At 33.4% G+C, this 26171-nt stretch overlaps 1 protein-coding gene and 1 non-coding gene across 2 annotated transcripts; one reads left to right on the top strand and one right to left on the bottom strand.

Moving 5' to 3' along the window:
• Nucleotides 1-3742: 3742 nt before the first annotated feature.
• Nucleotides 3743-9296, bottom strand: LOC143597624 (uncharacterized). The gene is made up of 9 exons (XM_077076071.1): nt 9145-9296; nt 8601-8745; nt 8199-8492; nt 7962-8109; nt 5104-6042; nt 4764-5002; nt 4585-4658; nt 4374-4482; nt 3743-3848 (listed from the first exon to the last, which is right to left on the bottom strand). The coding sequence occupies exons 1-9, from the start codon at nt 9198-9200 to the stop codon at nt 3795-3797; spliced, it is 2058 nt and encodes a 685-aa protein (XP_076932186.1). The 5' UTR covers nt 9201-9296; the 3' UTR covers nt 3743-3794.
• A 14120-nt stretch (nt 9297-23416) lies between these two features.
• LOC143597626 (small nucleolar RNA snoR2/U65) lies at nt 23417-23567 on the top strand. The gene has a single exon (XR_013146959.1). It is a non-coding gene; the product is annotated as a small nucleolar RNA snoR2/U65 (small nucleolar RNA).
• Nucleotides 23568-26171: the final 2604 nt, after the last annotated feature.

Below are 26171 nucleotides of genomic sequence, written 5' to 3'. Positions count from 1 at the left end.
TTCAGATGGTCATATTTCTGAATTACCAAAACAATATAAGATTATGACCACTTTTTGCATTATACTACCTGAACAACAAAAACATTTCGAATAATACTCAGAAATTATGATCGGTAAATTGTTATGGTATGGTACTCGATAAAACAGTAAAAATTGTTTCATAAAGTATAAACACATAACAACAATAGGGTTAAATGTAGATATTAAGCAATGAAGATTATATCTAAGTGAAAGATAATCAAAACCTAACCTTAACAGTATTAAGTCATGACCAGTCGACCTTGAATGAGATGCTATGGTTTAGATGTATATATTTGATAATAAAAATCACTTAGCCCCTAACCCTTTTTCATGCAAAATTTACTCCCATTTTCATGAAAATTCTTGCTCATCTCAGCACATGAATTTGAGCGTAACCATGAAGCCGATTATGATGAACACGAACCCTTAAACCGGTAAACATTTAACACGATACGATAACTTCTTGGAAAGTGGTTCCATGGATGCTTCTACTGCTTTTTGATCCTGCAAACCAATTGAGCAATCGATTTGAGAGATTTCTTTAAAATATTTAACAAACAAAAAAAAAGAAAAAAAAAACCATTACTTTCCCTTCAAGGGTTATACCGAGAGGCCCAGCTCTATATTTACACAAACACCCTTGACTTTATTTACATAAAGATAAAGAAAAGAAAGTTAGGAAGACAATAAATAAAAGTCAACTGTCATAATCTCTAGAGATGTTTGACTATGACCTGACTTTTGGTTAAAGGTTAATGTAGAACTGGTCCAGTTTGGTTAGGGCCAAAACCGGTTATTACCAAAATAGGCTCAGGTCAATACTAACCGTGTCGAACCAATATAGGACCTAATTGAGTTTATTAGAACATCAAATAATAAAGAAAACATAAACATAAGACCTAATCAATTTTATGTCAAAATTGGATTGCTGGTACTTCTCATACTCATAAGTAGACAATTGATTTGTATAAATATATATTGTAAGCATAATTCATTACGTAAAACCTAGCGGTGATTATAATCATGTATACAAAACACAAAGCTATACAGGTAGGCCATGAATTGCAAATATATTTATACATATTATCATAATGCTATGGGAAAATGCAATTGATATTGATATAGCATATAAATATTAGGTAAGCAATTGCAGTCTTATCCTTTCAAAGGTTGCCGCTAACAAACCCATATGGGATAGAGAAAATCTCATAGAATAGTAACCAACTTTTAAAAGTGTTATAATTAGGTCACTGATGCATGTTTTCTCCAAATCAGGTCACTAAATTTTCAAATCAAGTCTCATCGATTTTTTTGTGCGTCAAGAAAGAAATGAAGGATAAGATGTAGGGGTCGAAATTTGCAATATATGTAATTAAATTTAAAAAAAAATTAAAAAACGTTAATTATATTAAAATTTAAAAATAAAAAATAAAATTCACGTCGCCACCCGGCGCCAAATTTCAAAAAAAAAATAAAAAGATTTCCTATGTGAAACAAAAAAAAAAGACTAAAAAAACATGTTAAAACATTTAATTTAATTAAATATGAAAGTTGAGTGACCTAATTGGAACACATTTTAAAGTTGGTTATTATTCTATGAAATTGCCTCTTATCTGTATTATCCAACTGCATATGTTGTCTTTAGGATATGTAAAGTATACCTTTTAGCATTACGCCAATTGCAATCCGATCCATATAAATGTAATGCTAATATTCATCAAAGAAATTCGGGTGAGGGTCAATTACTGTAATCCCACTAATAACTGCTTTATATATAAACAGACAGTTCTATCTTCATGTTCATATTCAAAAAAAAAAATGAAAAAAAAGTGCTTCAATGGGGTCTAGAACTTGAACCAATTTGTATATCATATCAAGAATTAAGAAACATTCCATTAGTCATCAAACCAACTCAATAATTAGAATAAATCATAAAAGTAATTATATAAATAGTCAAAGTCATAGCATTACAAAAAACTTTATGACACCAAAGTTATCAATTATACTAATTTATAATAAGAAAACATAACCGGTACTTCAATCTTTTTTATTTTAATGTGTTTATGTAGTTTTTCTATAAATTTGTATTAATGTTTACTTATTAATATCAACATCTATGGTTTGAGTTCATTACATGAATTAAAGGAGTCAATGTTGACAACACCTCAATTTTCAATATTTGGCAAGAGGTGTTAATAGAGCATATACTTCAATTGATATCAATGATGATCCCTCCTTCAACAATTTTAAAAGCAAGCACGCAATGTCAAAAACCTGTGTTGAAGTGTAATATGTATTTACGATTGTGTTTTACGTTTCAGGTTATTATGTAATATTTATTCACCATTGTGTTTTGCGTTTAAGGTATTGTGTAATATGTATTCATCAATATGTTTTATTTATTAGATAAATTTGTTGTTATTTTATCATTATATTTACATATTGGAATTACACAACGGTATTGTTTTACGATTATAATTTTCATTATGAAAAAAAAAACCATAATAACAATTAATAAAGACAACGATAAGTAGAAAAACATAATGAAAAAAAAAACAAGCTGACGATCAAAAAGACGTAATGACGGAATTTTTGTTTTAATTTTTCTATAACTTAGTTATACTTATATTATAGATAAAAATACGCTTGTTATCATAATGAATTATAATTTTTTTAAATATCGTATGAAAATGTTATAAGCGTTTAAAATGATAGAGCTATTGACATATGCATTGAATTTGGAGGGAGAATATAAGTTTTTCTTTTATTTTTGTAATTTAAGCCAAATAAAACTATACAGAAAATTTTAAAATTTAATAATACACAACCAAGCCCCGTTAAATAAATGACAACCAAACCACCACCATCTGAATTGGGTGGTTGTGACAAGAAGATTGGCTATGATTTTAACTCAAAACTTTGTTTTTCAACTCTTTAGTTTGCATCAATATAATTTTGAATGAAAGATGGTTGGATACAGTGTTAACGCAAAATTTACTTTTTAGTACTTAACCAAAACCTTTAGATGTTTAAGAGACTTTGTCTCTGTCAGTAAACCACCAACCCAAGAGACAACCTAATTATTATATATAACAATTATCAAGTTTGGTGCCGCTAAGTCCCGATTAGGCTACTTGGCGTCACCTCATTGATCATTGACATTTTGTTTTGTTTTTTTAGTTATGGTAACGTAACGAACATAACAGAAACCGATCGAATTCGCGTATAGTGTCACAACCTCAACGCTCGGGACCGACAACGTTGACATTTACCAACGCCGAGTTTACTAACCGACACCACCTCATTAGTTCACCTCAAGTTTTTAGATTTCCCCCTTTTTTAGCTCCAGTACCATAACGAAAGTAACCAAAACTGACTGAAATCGTGTCGAGTTTACCGCCTCGATACCTGGGACCGGCAACACTTGGTTTTACCACCATCCGGGTTTTACCAACCTGTCCCGGCGCGTTGTAAAACACTCGTATACTAATAAAGGCTCAAATGCTCAATAGCCGGCTTAAGTTTTGCACGATCAGCTCCAAGTTCCAAACCACCAATACCAATCCGTGAGAACCATACAAATCATAAAATGGCTACATCAATCTCAAAATGGCTATCTCGGTCGCCTTGCTTTGGATGAATAAGTTGGTCATTAGGTTTTAGCGGTTTTAAGAAAAAACACACCTGTACAAACATCTACCTATGACTATTAACATAATATAAATAGCTGTTCTATACAACTATGGGCTAGTTAGTTACTAATTACTCGATTTTTAACTTTGTTTTAAGTTTCTCCTTCGCGCCGCCTTTCTTTCCCCAGTCTCTCCCTGTAAAACATTTAAAAAAGTCAAAATTCATTAATAACCCGTCACGTCTTCATCATTGTATATTGTTCAATGCATTCGACCCGCTATAGCCATGGAAAAGTGACCCACAACAGTTTCTCCCTATTATATCGGGTCAATTTCATCAAATAGCATCATCATCATGCTCAGTAAATCCCACCAATAGCAAAATAGGTAGGGTCTAAGGAGGGTAAGATGTAGACAGCCTTAACTCTACCATGTAGGAATAGAGAGGCTGCTTCTGGTGAGACCCCCGGCTCGATAGTAGTTTTGCATCAGGCCTTGGACATAAGGCACATAGCACTCAAACCATCGGGACGCCGGCCGATTGATGCATGTACCCTTGTCTTTCGGCTATCAACGCCACCACATGATGCATGATTAACCTTCCGCCACTTTTAATGTTAATTTCATCAAATAATGGTGAAACAAAATTGTTATGTTAATAAATAAAAACAATTGATTACATAAAATAACACGAAATGTTACAGAATTTTAGCAACTTACCCGCGTTTGATTTCTAGATCCTGGTGATCTATGGCTAGAATTCGAGGGCGTCGGCCCGTGGGCTGGATGATAGATTGTTCTAATAAACTCCTGTGAATGATTATATATGCTGCGCATTTAATAATATCAATAATATTTAGTTTACAGTGATTTCCGAGTATTAAATTAATTATAAAATATCTATCGCACAAGCTAAAATATCTGGTCTGACCTTAATCGATGTCTATTGCAAGCGGCAAAAAACGCAACAAGCCCGTTTAAAATACTCCGAATGGCACGAAAAACCTATTAATGTAAAAATGAGGATTTGTAAGCACATAATGACATAAATCACATATGACTATTCAACGCCTAATCGCTTAAAGAAAGAGTTTTAAGGTTTCAAAATACGTGGGAAAAGAGGTCGTTCCAGAGAGACCGCCAAATGGAAACCTCATACGTGTTGACTGCTGACTCAGCATTTGAGGCTAACTTTAAGATCCCACTAGCGATCAACCATATATCTCGAGCTAAATCGTATATTTGGTTATACACAAACCCCACAAAATTGGATAGACCGAGAATGAGACTAACTGGAGCATAAAGTATTCCCCATACGCACCAAAATATCGGGTACATTACAGTCATCACTGCAAAAATTTTAAAAACAAAATTATAATAAGCATAAAAGTAATATATAATTATATACAAGTTGAATGCTAAAATTGAGATGATTTGTCGGTTAACTTACGTATAGTCCAAATAACCGAAGAGATGAACCACACGGGAATCAGTACGACCTCAGTTAGATTCTCCAATACATCCCAAGAACTTTCAACCAAAACCCAAACAAACGAGCATAAATATTGGCTCGTTTGAATCAACAAATTCCAAACGGGAAGAACAACCTCGATTAACTCAAAAAACGGGTCCCCTAACGGCTGTGTAATAACCGAAATAAACGACCTAACGGTACGTGTCATCATCAAGAACCACATAACCGCCTTCTCAGAATTATGCAGAAACAACATGGTACCTAAGTACTTGATTCTCGACACCATTTCCCATGTTTCAATCCAATCGAAAAGGGGCCCACATAAACGGGAGGCGGTGGCTTTAAGCACGGGGACGTTTTTGTACAGATCGTAGAAACCGATAACGACCGTGACGATGGAAATTACTACGTATAGTAACCGAGCTAACGGGCACATCCACGGGCGGTAAATGTGACAAAAAACAGGGTAAGACTGACAGAAAATTACCCAAGATGGAAGACCAGCTTCTAGTAAAGTTAGTAACCGTAAATCGGATATTATTATTTTTTGTAGTTCAAACGGGAGGTCGTGATCGTTGAACCGAAACAAAAGTAGAGCGTCCTTGTATTCCATAGGTTCGGTTGGTTCTTCAAAATCGTTTGTGTAAGACAAGGTTGTTGGTGTGAAAACGGGTTCATTATGAGTTATTTCGGTATAAAAACTGGAATTAATATCAACCGACGTAGGAGACATTAGTTTTCGTCTTTTGTAGGGTCCATTGGGAGGGGGTGTGTTTAGTATACTTGTTTGGTTTATTGAAGTTTCTGTTTGTTCACCAAGATTGCAGCGAGGAGTACATGGAGATCCATCAGGCTCGGGCCCACTTGTGCTGTGGATGTCTGGAAATTCACTGGAAGCGTCATGGAATTCGTCTCCTGAAATGTTTTAAATGTAACATGTTAAGGATTGATTTCGTATATATGCTCGTTTAAAAGTTCAGAATAATTTCAAATTTACCCTTTTCGAACACTATAAATATCATATTAACTCATTCCAAATTTCAAAGTAATATCAAATATCAACGCCTGAGGTTATATTGTTATTGCAGGTGAAACAGATTGTCATAACTGATATTTTTTTTATAAACAATAGAATGGGCAAATATTGTTTTATAGTGTTTTGAAAGGGTAGATGTGGTATTATGAAATTTGAAAGAGAAAAATATGAAACTTTGAACTATTAGAAGCATAGATCAAAGAAACTGCACCTTAATATATACAGATAATAATTGCATATAAAATAAAAAAAAAGAAAAACACAGAAAGATCAAAGCTTATAGGTCAAGAACTCAACAAGTAGAAAGATCACATAGAATAATTGCAGATGAATAAAATAAAAAAGATTCACACGGAGAGACCAAAGCTTATTGGTCAAAAAGTAGAAAGATCATAAACAAATCAAGTCTAATCAATTACAAAATGATACAAATGAAGCTAGTATATCCGAAAAACCTTTTGACCCAAAAGTTTCATCAATGACCACTTGACTTCACAAAACTTGACAAAAAAATAAATAACAAGTTAGAATGTGTACAAGTTCTACGCTACTTTAGAGACTTATGCGATTACACCCGATAAAATAACAAGTGAGACATTACGAATTTGTGTGTATGAGTCACACGTTTGGCACTTTTAATGCGTTTGGTAGGATTTAATCATAGCCATTCAACCAGAGAAATTAGGTTGAAAAATTGCAAAAATTGGGGTGCCTAAAGGCGAAATCGAGAACTTTGGTTGTTAAAACAGTAAACTCGCATAATTCCCCAAAATCACATAAGAAGCATGCATGTGCTAATTAATTATTTGTTTCTTTGTCAAAATTACATAAAATCAAGAGGTTATGGACGAAACGGTTGTGTCAAAACGCTATATATATTAGGTTGGTTAAAATGGTCAATGGGTGATTTTCCCTCCTTTTATGGTTACGTAAATCTTATTGTATTTAACTGATCAACAAAAAGTAACAACTTATAGTCTTATAAAGGCAATTTAAAGCTGTCAACAAGAAAATTACGATGAAATATGTACAAAAATACTCTGCCCTTTTATGCTATATATATATATCTAACAAATTATATAAATTAACCAAAATATCAGTATAGAGAACTACGGTTTGACCAAATCTGCGGTTTTAGCCCAATAGTTTCAAATTTGCGGTTTTCGTCCAATAGTTTTGTTTTCACTTGCAATTAAACCCGACCCCACTAACCCCGTTAACTCTAGTTGTGAGGGGCGATTTTGTCCTTTTTCTCCAAAATAAACCCCAACCCTAATTCCCAAATCCCATTTTCATCTTCGTCGTGGGAGAAAAAGAACAAAATTGCCTCTCACGTGAGGGGCACTCTGATGAGTTTAACGACAATTAACGGGGTTATTTACTTGCAAGTGAAAACAAAACTATTGGACGAAAACGGCAAATTTGGTTAAACCACAAGAACGAAAACCGCGGTTCTCTCATATCAGTAGAATACAACATATCGATTCGATAAACAAAAGGATTAGAAAAAGTTCCAAGACACCATAAAAGGTCATACGTCAGACCTCGCATTTATCCCACTTGCATGCACGAAGCTTTCTGACTAATGCAATTTACCAATTTAACTATGCAGAATCCACTGCTTATTAAAATTGTATATCAGCTAATTATACTGCTTCAAAATTCAAACTATTTGTATAAGACAGCTTGCCTTAATCCACTCACAAGCAAACAGATAAGTATGAACCCAAACACCCTGAAAACGACTAAGGTTTCTAAACACAATAAGCAGTTTAAATAGGCAGTTCTATGTGCATACCTAGCATGGAGTCAAGATGCTCTCCTAATAGATCTCTTTCAAGTGGCGTCCCTGGGAACCATGCACGTATGCACTTAGCTGCTTGCTTTATGCTATCAAATTCCCATCTTTTCATGTATTTAGCTTCTATAGCAAGAGATGTATCAGTCTGTTCATTAAACAACCAAAAAAGATATCAATATTAAGCCATTACAAAGTAAAGCAAGTAATCATTTATGAATGCAAGATTTACCACACCTGAAGCTCGTTTAAGTAATTGATACCGCGAACATCATCCCACGTCACTTGAAACACGATAAACCCAAACAAAGTTCTATGCAATTTGCTATTAGCAAGCAATGAACTCTTGAGTTTTTTAACAGGTAGCAAAGCTCTCTTTCTTGATAATGTTGCAGCATTAACCACTGAGAACCATTTTTTCAAGTTTTGTGTGTGCTTTAAAGATTCAGATTCAACTTCCCACTCAATAAACACTCTTGTATCTTTCTTCCCCTTTCGCCCTCTTGTGTTTGCAAAAGGCGACATCCTTGACTGAACACATAATCAATAACAAAAATCAAAAAAGATGAATTACAAACACAATTGCAACTAAAATCATAAATGAGATGATTGTTAACGTGATTCAGATTTCTAACAGACCTTGGTAACCATTAACTGCCATAGGTGTTGTGCAGGCCGAGACGGCAGATCTTCCAACCATGGCCGATTATCAACTAATACGTAGAACGCCTTGCTATCAGGGGCTAAGTACAAGGTAAGTTCCGAGAGATAAGACTGCAAATCCCTGAAAATATGTGGAAATCATATCTTAATTAGTAGACGACAATAATTCAAGTGCACAACAGTAGAGAGCTGATACTATACCGAAAAATACCGACACCGAAAACGAGTAAAACCATATACCGAATGCTGTACGATTTCTTCGGTTCAGTACCGGTCGATACCGGTACCGATTGTGTTCAGTCGGTATTGGTATGGCATCGGTATTCCTTAAAAATATGCCCATCCCTAATTTGAACATATGAAGATTCATAACAGTTAACAATTATGTACAAATCAGACCTAATTTGTGCTCAACAGAGACAAATCAGACAATCAGAGTCTTAAAGCTGATCTCTAATACTTTAATTTCACTTTCTAACGCAATTTAAAATTCAAATCTGATCAATCAAAAGGTACAAACCCTATCTGGAAGCTGGTTAGAGGATAGAAGTATCGAGAATCATCGCATCTCATCATGTAGCCCTAGCTCTAACACCTGCGTAAACAAAATTACCGAAATTAACAACAAAATAACGCCCAAATCCGATGCACAGAGCAACAAAATTGTCACAAAACTGTGAGTAATCAAGTGAATTCAAACCTGAAGATACTTGATACAGATACTGTTGCAATGAACTGGTGCAAAACTTCATAACACAGAGACCGATCATATAACGGTAATTAAAGCATACAAAAGTAATCGAGTGCGATTGATAATGAAACTGTGAATTCAAACCCTAGCTCTAACCCCTGCGTAAACACATTTACCAAAAAATCAACAACAATAACGCTCTAGTTCGATCCACAAGCATCAAACTGACAGTAATCGAGTAACAGTAACTAAAGCATCCAAAAGCAATGTCTTCTCCATATAATTACTATTTTTCTAGTCTCAATAATTTTATATGAGGAACTACTGAACTCAATCACTTCACCTGTAACCCTAGCTCTACACGTAAACACAATTACCGAAATCAACAACAATAACGCTATTATTCGATCGACGAGCAACAAAATTATCACAAAATTTCATCAAAATCGAATGAATTCAAACCTGAAGATAGTTAGATAAATCATGTAACTGTAATCAAAGCATCCAAAAGTAATTGAGTGCTACATAAACACAAATTACTGAAAAAAACAACAATAACGCACAAATTCGATCCACAAAAAACAAAATTAGCACAAAATTGCAGCAAAATCGAGTGAATTCGAACCTGAAGATCCTTATATCGATCACGTAACTGTACATAAACACAATTACCAAAATCAACAACAACAACGCTAAAATTCGATCCACGCGCAACAAAATTGCCACAAAATTGTGAGATATTGAGTAAATTAAAACCTGAAGACACTTATATCAATCATGTAACTGTAATCAAAGCATCCAAAAGTAATCTAGTAACTGTAACCCTAACTCTAACCCTTACGTAAACACAATAACACTTAAATTCGATCCACGAGCAACAAAATCGAATGAAATCACACCTGAAGACACTTCTGTCAATCATGTAACTGTACATAGACACAATTACCAAAATCAACAACAATAATTGAACAAATTCAAACCTGAAGACGCTTAATACTGATAGTAACTTTAAGAGTTGAAGGTTTATTATTATTATTATTATTATTATTATTATTATTATTATTATTATTCATATTTGATGGATTGATGGCGTCAATGATACGTAATGGGAGTGTGAAGGAGGGGTAAATTGGTTATGTTGGTGTGAATATTCTGGCGTCGAGGTCGCTGACCGACACCCGTCAAATTTAGAGGGCTCGTTACCTCACTCTGGTCATATTATATTTTAACCGGACCCACACTGGTTTCAAAGTTTGTTTTGGGCATTTCCCCGGGAAACCATAACATCGGCTGCTAATGGACAGTTATTGTGTTGTTACAATTAAAGAACTCTCCGGCGTAACACACAGTGGGACGAAAACCTATGTAGGCTCGGGATTCGAACTAAAAAACTTGCACATGGTCTAGCTTACATCCTTCATTGCCATAATCTATCAAAAGTGGCATAAGTGGAGATCAAACTCAGACCTATACCGGAAAATCCAAGCCTCCTTCCATTATGCCTCACACGAGGCATGTTATGGTGTAAGTAGAGACTATGGTTAGATATGGTTGTGGTTTACCCCTAGTTAAAGGAAAGTGGGATAAATAGATACCTCGCATTGATTAAACGTTGAGTATTCAAGGTTCGATTTGGTTTTATTTTTTTATTTTTATTTTTTTTTGGCAAGTGCATCATTAGTTTCCATCATTAAAAAGCAATTAATTTAATGCAATGTAGTGATTACATCGAAACAGAAAGCAAGCGGACAGTAAGCTGCACCGCTACTCTTTTAAAACTTTGGTTTATGGATTTTTGAAATTGTTCGGTTTCGTTTTGGTTTCTTCGTATTTTGGTTTTATCATTTAAGCTTAAATTTTGGGTTTTAATATGAAAAATTAGATAGATATATTAGATTTAAATCTAAATAATTTTGTGAATTAATATCTAATTTGAGTTGCTATGTTTTTATAAATTACCTAGATAGATGTGAGATTTGATGGGTTTGCAAATTAAAAAGAGGAATATGAGGGGTAAATTAGTAATTTTTGTGCGAATATTCTTGGGCCGTTGCCGTCGCCGACTGACGGCGGTAATGAAGTAAATGTTAGAGAGTGGGGCATACTATACTAAAGCCTATGGTAAGAATAAAGATATAGTTATGATACCCCTTGTACTTATAGGGTAGTTGTCAACAAAACCCCTTATTTAAGATAAGTTGCTAAAACACTTTGGCTGTGTTTTGCAAAAATTTCGTTTTTATGTTATACACACTAGCTTTTGTCGGGGTTCTTTTATAGTATTCATTTTTTATATTTATATATTTTTTTAGATTTAATTTTATTTATTGTAAATAACTTAATAATATAATTAAGATTTAATGATTAAAAGGTTTTGTATATAAATGATATTTTATAAACCAATTTAAAAGTTATCTGAGTTTGGTGAGACACATAACCCGCTTATTTTTTTACTATAAATTATTTGTTAATTATATATAATATCTTTTTTTTAAACCAGATATTATTTTTTAGCATATCCCTTTTTTATAGGATTTTCATATCAAATATTTGGTGAGATTAATTTTTAATTTAATAAGATGTTATAACTCGTTTAAGAGCTATTCGGGTTTGGTGAGATCCATACCTGTGAATTTGGGTCAATGCATGAGAAGCCTCTATTTACAAATAAAGCAATCTGGTGGTTTGAAAGAATATAAGAAGTAACCAGAAAATTTTTAAATGTTTTGTTTATATATATTTAAAATGTAAAAAGAGGTGGATGCTACGTATAAATTTATTTTTATAATTTTAATATGCTAATTAACTTGTTATATCATATCTTCAGGGCCGGCCCATGGGTATGGCCGGGTGGTCGACGGCCATAGGCCCGATGCCCCGTTAGGCCCGAAATTTTTTTTTTTGAAAAAAAAATATATGTATTTGTATTAAAAACAATATGTATATTTAATGTTTAAACACAATTATATAACCAACTGTTTGGTCTGGTGGCAAATGGGTATTACTCACAATAAAGAGGTTGTTGGTTCTACCCTCACTTAAGACATGTTTAATCTTTTTTTTATATAAAATTTTTTTACACAACCCGAATTAGAACCAAGTAAGCCCATATAAAAATTAGACTGTGTAAACCCAACAAAATATTTCTTTTACTTAAGGCTCAAAAAAATTTTTGCATTCGGCCCAAAAGTTTTTTTGTTTTTTCGAAGCCGGCCCTGCATATATTTAGGAGTTGGCACATTAAGAATTAATAAATGATTTATTGGTTTAGATGTATGGTGTCTTTCTTATAAAAGTAAGGTGGTATGTTTAAATCCTTACATGTGTATGATTTGAGGATTTTATGGTGGAAAAAATTGCTGTTAAAAAAGTGCTCGTATTTGTACAGTAAGTATCTTTAAATAATTATGTTTAATTTTAAGGACTTGTTATTCTTAGAGGGGAAGGAACACTTATAGATATTACTCATGTATCCGGCCAATCATACTGCCATCTCATTTTTACTCTTAAATATTCATAAACTATAAAATCACTGATACTCGCATATGTAATAAATTAATTATTAATTCATTTAATTCTTCAACCTTTACGATGAAATCAATTTTAACTAGAATTTGATGAATTGATATTCTGAATGTACAAAACACCGGTCTTTGTAGAAGTTTTGTTTATATTATGTACTAAAAATTTATATTTCAAGTGGTAAACAATTGATAAGGTAGTAATCTTAATTTGCAATTTCGTCTACATCACGCCCCTATAACAAAAAAATTAAAAAAATCATAGAAAGCATGCATCCATACATAAATGCAGATTTTAATTGTGCTGATAAGTGACGTTTATCATTAATTTCACATAAATGCAGATTTTATCTTATCTTTTATCTTATCTTATCTTACAATACTAATAAAAAAAAATGTTGAGGCTTAAGTATCAAGCCTACATATCTCATAATTTCTAATCTCTCATCTCATTCATTCTAACTATCTATGGGTCATGGGTCAAAATCATTTTGTCAAGCGGGTTATAATATAGTGTGGATTTTATAACATAGTGTCATTTTCATACCTGAATTTTGACCAACTACACAATTTTAGCACATTTTTTAAATTTCTTGCAAATCCACAACCGACATTTCCAAAATCATGCTATTTTAGTAATTTTCGTTAACTCATTTGTTTTTCCGTTAAGTTTACATTAAATTAATTCATAAGTATTTTGAAAATCACAATTGAAATAACGGACCTTTCTTATTTTTATCGTTTGACAAATCTCGTGTAATACACGAGTTCAAAAGCTAGTTTTAATAATATTTAGGGACTTTAATACTGTATGTATGATTGGAATATGTTTGATATTTTTTTGGTACAATCTTTAAAAGTGTATTAATGAACTATATATTTGAGTTTTTTTAATTATTAAATAGTCATTTTGAGACCATTAAAAAAAAGAAAAAAAAATAGTAACCATTATATGTTACATATATGTAATGCAATTTGTTCATGACTTTCTTTTATGATTTATAAAAAAGGGTTGGCATAGTGAGATATTATTAATAGGGATGCTATAAACTCCAAATCTATTACTGAACACATTAACGAAATAGAATTTGCACCATGATGACCAATCTAGTTTGGGTAGTTTAACCATATTCTTCATCCTAAAACGAATAATACTTGATCTCCCATATCACTTTGTGTACCGATGGTGATATGTTGTTAAACATGTTGCCATTTTGGGCTCTCGCTATATAAACCAACATGTAGATAGAAAATTGCTTAACCGCCTTCTAGTATGATTCTTGCTTTTGTGTGTTATTCAAGATTTCAAGCGACTCACCCATCCAACTGCATTATATGATTGTAAGGTTGCATCAATCGCTTTTGTGTCTTATGATACGTATAAATTATGACATTTTTGATACAATTGGTTCACTTGCTAAACATTGATTTGGTATGAAGATAGTTGTCATGTGGAGATTTTTTTCTTATATATTAAGACTGTTATGAATTATGATTAGCTTTGCCCTGTCAAAACGAACGTTGCGGGTTCAAGCCCCGTCAGTCGTAGATGATTTGGAAGATATAGTTGGAGGCCATGTATGGTCTGGCTTCATTTGTAGTAAGGTCGTCCAACCCGCTCGACGCTCGAACTCGCTTGGAAATTGTTCGGAAAATTCTTGCTCGTTTTTTCGCTCGATTGTAAACGAGCCGCTCTGCTCGGTTTGGTTTGTAAACGAGCCAAGCAACGAGCAAAATTATGCTCGATATGGTTCGAATCGAATATTTTTAATTTATTTTATATATAATTATATATGAACAAATATATAAATATATAGACAACACACATAAAATATAAGTATACAATTTTTTATACCCTTTTAAATTTTTCCTATTCCGTCAATTTTATAATTTTATTAGTTCGATTCAAGTTTCCAGAATACTAAAAGTTTGTTTACATGTTCGTTATATCACACTTAAAACTTTACAACAAATTATACATTTGTTTAAAAACTACTAATTTGTTTACAAAATATATTATTTACAACATTTAAACTTGTTACTTATTGAAAATTTTAAAGTGAAAAAAAAATGCTCGAAATCGCTTGATGTTCAATCGAAAAATGCTCGGTTCCGTTTTCGCTTGGTTCGAATTTTAGCTATTCAGTTCGGTTTGGTTGTAAACGAGCCAAGCAACGAGCAAGCCTTCGCTCGGCTCGGCTCGGCTCGCGAACAACCCTAATTTGCAGTGGTAACAATTGAGCAGTATTGTATTGACGCATTGAATGTAAAGGGGCTGTGTGCTAAGTTTCTATATTATGAGGGTCAAGAAGCAAATAGTTCAAGATACAAAGGACTTAGGTGCAATTATGACACGAATTATCTTTATCACTTTCTGTGTAGCACTTGTCTTATAGGTGAAGTGGCTAATGATAACCCACTAAACCATGGTTATGCACTAATTCTTATTATGCTAACTAGGTTAGAGCCCGTGTTTCATATGGGTGAAAAATATAATAAAAAAAATTGTTATATATAATACATTAATTATAAGTGAATTAACAATATATCATTTAGAAGTCAACAAATTTAACACAATAACTACTTAAGTGGAGTTGGCAAGCATCTTTGGTTTGAAACATGATGTCTTAGGTTTGAGACTTGTATCACACAATAATTTATTTTTTAAAAATTTACAAAATATTATTTTCATATGAAGATGGTTGTATTTGACAAGAATATGCTCAATATTGTGTTTGAAAGCCCTAAAATAATGCCATGTGAAAAAATCATGTTGCTTTAATATATAGTTAGATTAGATTACCAATTTATCCTGAAATAGTAAATTTATGATTTCTCTATCCACCCAAGGTCCCAAACGACAAATATGTCAATTCAGATGTCGGTTGATTAAAAAAATAGAAAACCAACTATTTTCTCCTTTTCATAATTGATTAATAATATTATGATTTTATAGTATAGTAAAGCATCTAGACATGTCAAATGAACACAAAAGATCTCTCAACCTAATGTGAAAGTTTAAAAGATAGCATATCATTATTTTAAGTGTATAGATTGTAATATAGAAATATTAGGTTGAGAGATTTTTTGTGCTTTTTAAATGTTTAGGGACTTGCCGTCAATAAGTTAGTGGTGGAGTGGTAAGGAACAGACTTGGTGTTTCATGTGACAGAGGTTTGATTCTTGCCCCTAATATTTAGTTTCAGAGGCATTAGAGTGATAATAAGAGACTAGACGAGTATGTGGCTTTTACTAGTTGGATCCTTAAACCGAATAGGTTTTATCTCGCCGTACTGTCGTGCCTTCGGGCGAGTGTTCACGAGCGTTGGCTTTAGGTGAGGGTTTTCCCGGATCGAAAAACGAGTGTATCCCGATATGATAAATTTAGCCAGTAGCCTATTTGAAAGATTTGTCAGATCATGAAATAAAATGGTTAAGGACTTGAAAATACCAAAATTTTAATGGGCTTTTCCTTCTAAAAGAAATTATTTTGTGTTTAATTTAATATGATATTAACCAATAACATAACTTGGTTTACCTTCTCATTAATTACCATACATAAGATACGTGTCTCTTTATCTATGTTACTTTCAGACTTTCATGATACTTCTATTTTTACTATATATATAGTAAAAGAGACTTTTGGTGTCATAAATGTGAAAAGCTCCTTGATTTAATTTTCAGATATATTAGATATTTGTGCAACCTAAACACAAACTTGGTTCTGGCCTAGTGGCAAAATTGTGGTTGTTTGTTGTTTCCCTTGCCCCTGGTTCGATACTTTGGAGCTACACATAGAATATCTTTTTCCTTAATTGTTTCCTTCTAGGTGGGCATCAACATGTTTTGGCTAATGGGCTGATAATACTTTTCCTTGAAAAGGTATTTAAAGCATTGTTACTGTAAATTCAATTTCTAAAACTTTTATATTTTTTTGTTTTATTGGTTAAATGTTTTTCTTTTCTAGATTCATAACGAGCGTTTTGTTTTTTGTTTTACTGAATTTGTGTCGACTCACCGCCACAACGTCCGGAACTGACAATGCTCGGGTTTTACCGACTCACCACACAACGTTTAGTACCGACAACGCCAGGTTTTACCTAACTTTTTTTTAGTTCTGATACGGTCACAAATGTAAACGAAATCGACAAAATTAACGTTGACCCACCGCTGGAATGCTCGGATTTTACCAGCGCCTTTGTTTTACCGACTCACCGCCAGAACGTCTGAATACGAGCCGACTCGCCGTTGCAACAATTGGGTTTTACCAACGCCCAGGTTTACCGACCAAATAAAATTGTTTTAAATACGTTAACAAAAAAAATTATAATATGTTATACGAGTGTTGTAGAGTCATTGACTCAACGTCACCCCATTGGCGACCGACGTCACTCCATTGGCTCACCTCAATTTTAATTTTGTTTTAGTTCCAGTTCCATAACGAACGTATCTAATACTGACTAAATTCGTGTTGACTCGCTGCTGTTTTGCGGGATCAATCGACGCCACCCCATTGACCTACCTCAATTTTTTTTTATAATTTTTTGTTTCCATTTTGTTTTAGTTCCAATACCATAATGAATGTAGCTACTATTGACTGAATTCGCGTTGATTCGACACTGCAACATCTAGATTTTAACAACCGATTTTACCCGTGAAACGCAAGGGGAAATCACTAGTTTTAATTATAATACAAAAGTCGGATCATCATAGAGTATTGTTTTTCAGGGGGGAAATCAAGCCAACTTCAAAGCCAGCATGGGTCGATTAAAACAATATAGCCTAACCATAGTGGGACAACGGGGCTCTCTAGTTTGGGGAGTGCGATACTGCTATGATCAGGGGCGGCTTAACGTGTTCGGAGGCCTAAAATTAACTAAAATGTTGAGGCTTTTTTTTTTCTTCCTCTTTTTATGTTTATAGCCACAGAGAGTATCAATGAATTATGGAATATATATAATATGCATCGATAATGAGTACGTGACACTCTTCCTTAACTTGCCCATCAATGAGTTATTAATTAAAAAAAACGACTTTCAAAAATCCATAATACAAACCTCTATTTTAAAATGAGACCCTATTAAACGAGATGCCTAAAACCTTTGTCTTATTTAGCTTATCCACGAAGCGACCCTGACGATTACTAAAAAAACACAAGTTAAAAGGAAATAATAATAAATGGATCACAAGATCTTTCTCGATCAACATCTTGTTACTATCTCTTCCACGTTTGTCATTCACATCCCAAAAAAACCATCGATCACAAATGGTCTAACAACAAATCAAACACGTTGATATACTTCAAACAAAATCACGAACTACTTAATATAATCACGAACTACTTCAGTTTGACTTTAAGATCGTTTATATTTCAAACAAAATCACCAACCACCCAACCTTCCACCGCGCCGGCCGTCCCCTAGGCACCCCACCCCTCCGCGCCCCGACGGTATTCCCTCCTCCACGACGCCTTATAGCGGGGAGTCTTATGGGCTTTAAAGTAGGCGGCAAGAAAGGTTTTAAGGCTCAAACACCGTAGAGGGGCATCTTGGAGGGGGGGGGGGGGTTATTGTGGTTGGGGGACAATGTGAAGACCAACACTAATATATATATATTGGTGGGGCCATCATGTTTTTCAATCTCTCTCTCTCTCACTCACATACACATGCATACATATATATACATGTGTATATATATACAGTAAAAACTCTATAAAATAATATACTGTGGACCACCAAAATTTATTAATTAAAAGAGTTATTAATTAATCGATAAATTAATAATTATTAATTTATATATTAATTAATATTTTATTAATTTATAGTATAATGTTCTGACTCACATAGAAGAAAATGTAGTTGCACAGTTGTTGACTGATGAAGAAATTATTGAAAACGTTATTGGAATTAATAAAGATGATATCGATGAAGAAGATGATGAAAGTTATACAATGGAGCCCCCTTCGCGAAACGAAGCTATTAAAGCGGCAATCACATTGAACAATTTCTTGTTGAGCTATGAGAAAACAACACCAGAAGTTCTTACCATGATAAGGAAAATTAGAGACGAGATTCAAGGGGAAATTGATTCAACAAAAAACAAAAGACAATTGAGTCATTTTTCAAAAAACCTTCATAAATAATTCATGTAATATGCTATATATAAGGAATTATTAATTTATATTGTATATGGGGTCTAAAGAAATTATAAAAAATGTATTATCTTATAATTTTAGCGAATTATTAATTTAGCACCCTATCCCTGAGTCGGGACTGGCAAAAAATATTATCTTAGAGAGTTTATTAAATAATCGAGTATTAATTTATCAAGTTTCTACTGTATGTATATACTGAACGTTAAAGAGGCTTTAAAGTTAAAACCACAACGGAACGTTATAAAGAAGGGGTTTGAAACCTCGTTTCCTACGTGACGATGACGTACTCCATAATGAACAATCTTACAAAGTGTATAGATTTTAATATAGAAATCTTAGGTTGATAGATTCTTTGTGTGTTTTTTTTTTAAATGTTTAGGTACTTGAAAATGCTAAATTTTTATTGATAGACTTTCAATCTAAAATAATTTATGTTGTGTTTAATATGATATTAATTTGGTTTACCTTTTCATCTGATTATCATAAATAAAACACTCATGTATCCTTTTATCACTTTATAACTTTCATGATACTTTTTAAAAACTCGAGATTGACTCGTTAAAAACTTGATCGAGCTGAGCTTAATCGAGCCCGAGCTCGAGCCCGAGGTTAAAAATAAGCTCGTTTAATGAACAAGCCCAAGCTTCACTTATCAAGTTCGAGCCGGCTCGCAAGCCTAAACGAGCCTATCATTTATATAGTTTTTTTAAAATATGTATTTAATAGTTATTAATTAATATATATAATGTTATGAAAAAATAAATAAAAATAACAAAATAATATATATTATTTTATACATAAAGTTATAATAGAAAAAAAATATATAAAAATAATTATAATTATATAAAAAATAGTTGATTATATAGTAAACAAGCCGAGCCCGAACCGAACCCAACCCAAGCCAAGCTTGAGCTTGAAAATCTACTCACGAGCCAAGCTCGAACTCGAGCTTTGTGTAAGCTAAACGAGCCAAACTCAAGCTCGATTCGACACGTTTCCACCCCTACAACCACCTTCAAGATTAAAACATAAGTGACCGAGACAAAACATTAAACATTGTAACTAAAGTCAAATATCATAATCAATGTTATATATAGTTATAGACTTTATTATTCTCCCTCATGGTCCACTTGTCCGACCCGACAATAGTTTGTCTCTTGTTGTAGATCACTTACATGCGCATCTACACACATTACATTAAATTAATACCATCACGTTGGTACTTGATTGTTTATTATATGTAGATTTAGCATAGGACTATATTAATTAGTACCTAAAAGTTGATAATTGGTATGTCCATTAACTCATTATAAACTAATAGTTAGTTTATCATCAAAATTAAAGGTGAATACTTAATATTTTTATTGAACGACAATTTTCATTAAAAAGCTAGCAAGACGTTAGAAACTAAACAACAAACAAGATCACAACGAAATCTTACACCAAGCTAGCCAATAATGCGATTATAAGACGAGTGATATTTGAATCAAAGAAACCCCAAATAATTTAAGCTTTCTATAGTTTTAGAAAGACTTATTGGCTTGTTGAGAAAATAACTTTGTTTCTATTTTTCCTAGTGCACCAACATGCCGTGAGAATGATCCGATTTAAAGCCTTGTTCTTCTGATGACCAAAATTTGTTAGTTTTTATGAATCTTAAGCAAATATCTAACCGATAAAACATAAGTGGGATGAATATTGCACCAATTGTTAACAAATTGCCAAGCCCGCGAGGCAAGGCGTAAATAAATCAAGTTGATCACGAGTAATTCAGTTAGACTCATTATAAACATGATATAGGTCTAGGCTAAGCAAGTTCTAAGTAATTTGAAGCTATTTGATAAACCAGTTTCTACTCTCAATCCAAACTTTATACATTGAGCTTGATTATGATTGGCAATTTAAATAAGCATGCTAGATTGCTAGATATATAAATATATAATGTAGTATATAATTAAGCAGTATTGTACTTTATTATTAAAATAAAATTTTAGATCAGAAATATGAGTATATGTATTTATAATTACAAGTATATAAAAATAGTTATATAAGAAAAATGATCTACATATGTGTATGTAGAGGAGTCTAATATGAACCAAGCTCCGATTTTACAAATAAATCTCGAATTAAACCGTTCACAAGTTTAAAATGGGTGGTGAGCTTCACGGCTAGAGCATGTATGAGGTTGCCATGTAGTTGACAAACCTTGCATCTATTAACAAATGCTGACGAATCAGAGTAAATGCTGTTGAATTAGAGTCACCCAATATTTTTAGAGACATAAAACGCATAATATAGCTGAGACTCTTGTCATAAAAAAAAAGTTTTTGATGTTGTATAGTTAAAGACCGCAAACGATATTACTAAATAATCTCAAAACTAAAATTATAACTATAATTTGTTACTTTTTAAATTTTAATGGACTTAAAGGTGGGCCTAAATCATTTGCTTTATTTTACTCAACCTTGAGCCACCCGAGTGTTTAGAGCTTAGCTCGTGTCATTAAAAAGAAAAAGTAATTGCTAATTATCAGATTTTAACAACTTTAAACATTGTTAGAAGGTAAATAATAATAAACCTTGTATCATGTTTAAGAAAAAGTAACCAGGAAATTGAAAATGATATTTTATTTAAAGAGTATAAATAAAGGACCAGTTGCAAGTTGCAACGAATAGTTTAGAAGCCGAATTAAAAAGGATTTTCCTCTAGGCATATAAAAAGACAAGTCAAATAATTATGATGCATGTGGGCTGATGAGATTATGATTTGGATAATAATCCAAATTAACCTATAGAGTATTCAGGTAATAATAATAATAATATAATAATAATAATAATCTTTTTATTTTTTTTAAAGAGAACAAGTCTTGAAATTCACTTTCTTTATATGACTTTTCAGGAAACAAGTAGTGTTTGGAATTATTTCCATTTAAACACGTTTTAATATGGAGTTTCTTCTTATCTAAAACAAAGGCGTCCATGTATAATACATAATGTGCTGATGATATTGAGGTAATATATTTCTTATGATTACAAAATTTATCCTTGTAACCACCACTCACTTCTATGGACTCGTCTAATGACGGACCCAATATTTTTTATTAGCAGGGCAACAAATAGGTCAAGTTAGAATGAGTCACTTGATGTCGGTTCAGAACGGTCAGATAAAAAAAGTTTAATTAAATGGAAAATTCCAAAAATAGCTCTTTCTAGAGAAAGAAAGCCTAAAATACCCTTTTTTCTTCAAAATTTTTTAGAATTTGAACTCTCCAGACGAATTGAGAAAAGATAATAATATAGAGGGAGCACACCAAATAACTAAGGAAAGTTAAAGAGGAGACCAGATTTGGGAAAATAATGAAGAGAAAGTCCAAATGATTTTGAAATCTTGGAGTAAAAGTTCAATCTCTACTAAACTTTTTTCTCAAAAAACTGTCTTGAGAGACTGTTTTTTTATGTTTCCTACATTTTCCGTCCATATTTTCAAATTATAGGAAAAAGAGATTTATAAATCTAGTCTTGAGAGACGAGACTCTACCACCACCACCACCCACCGTTCGCCTTTTACCACCACCACTACCGCCACCATCCACCACCACCACCCACCGTTCGCCACCACTACCCTCCACCCCCACCACCCACCCACCGTCCGCCACTACCATCGATCACCACCCACCACCATCCATCACCACCACCCACCGTCCTCCTCCACCACCACCACCATCTTCTCCATCATCATCATCATCTTCATCTTCATCTTCTTTAAAACACTGGGTATAAAAAACGGTTCCGGGTTTTGTTTCCGGATTCAGGTTTTTTTTTCACCTCTACTTCAAACCCAAAGCAAAACTATAAGGCCCAAAAAGTAAATTAAGAAATAAGAATCATGAGTGGGCTTTTAATGGGCCGACTTCTCACCAACTCGTACATAAATTAGGGTTTACATCTTCTCTATAAAACATATGATATGCAATCAACTAACACATCTCATCTCTTCCTCAAAACTTCAAATTCATCTTCTAGATCCAAGATCCAAACATTTATTTATTTTTATTTTCTGTGTCAAAGATATTTAAATTAGTTTTACGATCTGGTTTTTGAAACCAGGTTTACGGTATGTTGGCATACCATCTATTCGAGCTATGGTTGTTATCTGTTTGAGTTAGACCTGATTTACGGTATGTTTTGAAGTTTGGTATACCATCTATTAAAGCTATGGTTGTTATCTGTTTGAATTAGGTTTGCCATTTGTCTTTTAAGAGTGTTTATTAGATGCTTGAGTTAGGTTTATGTTGTTAACGTAATCTAGGCAGATTGTAAACGCTGTCGAAGATGAATGGTAAACGAGATTTAAACAGATAATGAACGTGACTGAAATAGATTGTAAACTTAATTTTGAAACAGGTTTTGTAATATGTTTTGAATTTGGTTCGATGCCACGTTGACGGTAGCCAAAGTGCATTGACCGACAATGCTATGATTGAACCTATAATAAGCTTTTGTGCGATTCGCATATTATAGGAACCTGTGAACTGATTTTCAATTCATTCACAGAGCCGGTTTTTTGCGATTACATTTTTTTTTAATTTTGTTTGTGTGTTTTTGCGCCGATGAGGAATTAATTTTTAGAATGTTGGAATTACCGACTGATCATACATTGATGATAGATCGACTATCTGAGGCATATAAATGTTTGGTATTGTGTTTGTGGGATTGATTGGTTATTGTTTGATCTTTTGAAGTGGATTGGCTGGATAGCTTGAGATTCATATCATGTTTTTAAACAGTGAAATCACGGTCGTGAGATTTGTGACTATTTTGATTTGATGGTTTCTCTCATAACTGTGTTTCACTGTTTAAAGAGATGGTTTGAATCGCAATTAGAGCTTGATTAAAGATTTTGCAGCTACACGTTCGGGTAGATTAAGTAAGGTGGCTGTTGTTTGTTTCGAGTTGTTAATATGTACTATGTTTAATTAAAGGGTGTATTTTGAATTACAGGATTGTGTATTGATGTTGTCTGTCTAGAGTTGTTAATCTGTAGTATATTTCGTTTTGATGGTGTATTTTGAAATGTTTTTTTGGGATGAATGTTATCATGTCATGTAAATGAATGTGTTTTTTTGAAGTATGTTATCCAAGATCTTTTCATGTTAATTTACATGTTTAAAATGTCATTTTAGTGTCATATCAATATGTGGTAATTGCTTTGGATCAACCCAAAACAAGTTTATAATCTGTCAAGTAAAAAATGATTAAAGTGCTAAATTCGAATTTCATCTTCTATTTATGTTACTTATCTCAAAAACATGTAAGGATTTAGTTTTCAATGAGTAAAGCATAGTGGGGAAATAGAGGGGATGTAATGGGGAATGTGGTGTTCGTTGGTTTAACTATTATCGGCGGTTCCAGAAAAAACTTGTGCATGGTATGAAAATACCGAGTTAACAATGATTTGGATGAAATTGGTAAAAACGTGTAGCTACAACTGGATGAAACAAAAATATAAAATTTGAATGAAGCTTTCTAATAAGTGACCAACCAAATCTGTGGAAAAGTAGACGCTTTAATACAAGCTAAAAGGCAATACAAGCTAAAAAGGCAAGAAGGTAGTGATGTATGGGGCCAAAAGTGACACAATGGGCCTAAGAATGATAAGCGGCTTAATAAGTATTGGGTCAGAGAGAGTAAAGCTAATCAGATGGGCTGGATACTCTGGCCCAGTACAGCAGATGGTGAACATCTGCTGGGCAAATTGAATGGTTGTTGTATATACAGGTGTAAAAGAAAACTCAAACCTGAAACCGAAACCGGACCTTAATACATGTACCCAACTCCACCCGTAGGGTACGAATAGGGTATGTAGTTAGGTATCAAAACCCGTACCCTGAATTAGAGGAGTACCAAAAAGCCGGTTTCACCCAAACCGAACCAAACCGCCAGTTTAGGACCGGTTCCCCTCAAGATCTACCAAACCGGTTTTAAAACTGAACCGGCTTGAGAAAAACCGGTTTAAAACTGGGCCGAACCAACGTGACCATGTTGACCTATCTTGCTTCCAAACTGGTTTATAAACCGAACCGGTTTGAGTCAAACCGGTTTTGACCAGCCGTTGACCAAACCGGTTTGGTTTATAAACCGGCTCGGTTTGGGTTTAAAACCGGTTTTGTACACCTTTACCTTGAATGAGACCTGATTTGTACCTGGTAGTACTCGAATCGGAACCGGTTCCATACTCAAAACCAGGTTTTTCTAATACTCGATCTATACCCGAAAAATGCATTATAAATACCCTAAAAAGTGCAATCCGCAAAAAACCCAATCTATACAAAAAAAAAAAAAAAACTCTGAAAATAGGGTTTTTTTCAATACCAGGAAATATGGTATTCAAATACCCGGTTCTATACCCGACCCGAACCCGGTGCATAGGGTATGGTTTTTAGAGACAATACATGGACACGCACCGGGTATTGTCAAAACCGGATTTTTCAATACCCAGTCATGCGCGAACCCGGTTTCATACCCAGAACCAGGTATTAGAAAAACCTGATTTGTGCACATCTAGTTGTATACTTGCATATGTTCGGTTACCTTGGTTCTAAGAATTGTAATTTTGGCTTGTAATATATGTGGTTAGGTTAGATTTGTGGAGCAATATGTTTAGATTTCAATTTTCTTGATAAGCGGGTTAGTAAGTTTACTTGAGAAAATGCCCCCAAAAGGTTCTAAACTTTTATCGTTGCGACTTTTTTTAATTTTATAAAATCTTTTACTAATGTGTTGTTCCCCTAATCCCCTTAACCCGAAAAAGGGCAAAACAAGCCAGCACAAACACCAATTTGTGTTTATTTTTATACAATGTATTTGTTGTACAAACTGAGCGATTGATGAATTTTGGTCTCTCAGTAATTTGCGCCTGTCGTCCCATTCTCAGTCAACAGCCAATTCATTAGCTGGGCCCCACAACAACCAACGTAGTTAGGAATAAAAAAAACAATACACATTATATACCTAGAAAGAAATAATAAAAACAAAACCCAAAGTCCACATTTAAAAAGTATAATTGTATAAAAAAAGTGTTTTTAAGTTGTCAGGCCCAAAGCCCTCTCTCGCTAGGCCCAAACACCCAACCCGGCCCATTAGCCCTAAACTAAAACCACCAGAAAAACTTCATTATCATCA

Source organism: Bidens hawaiensis, unplaced genomic scaffold (genome assembly GCF_021521415.1).
Source record: "Bidens hawaiensis isolate Kalapana, Puna unplaced genomic scaffold, B.hawaiensis_p1.1 tig00048687_1, whole genome shotgun sequence".
NCBI classification, from domain to species: Eukaryota; Viridiplantae; Streptophyta; class Magnoliopsida; order Asterales; family Asteraceae; genus Bidens; species Bidens hawaiensis.
Note: the sequence above shows the minus strand (reverse complement) of the source record. Positions and strands in the feature narration are given on the sequence as shown.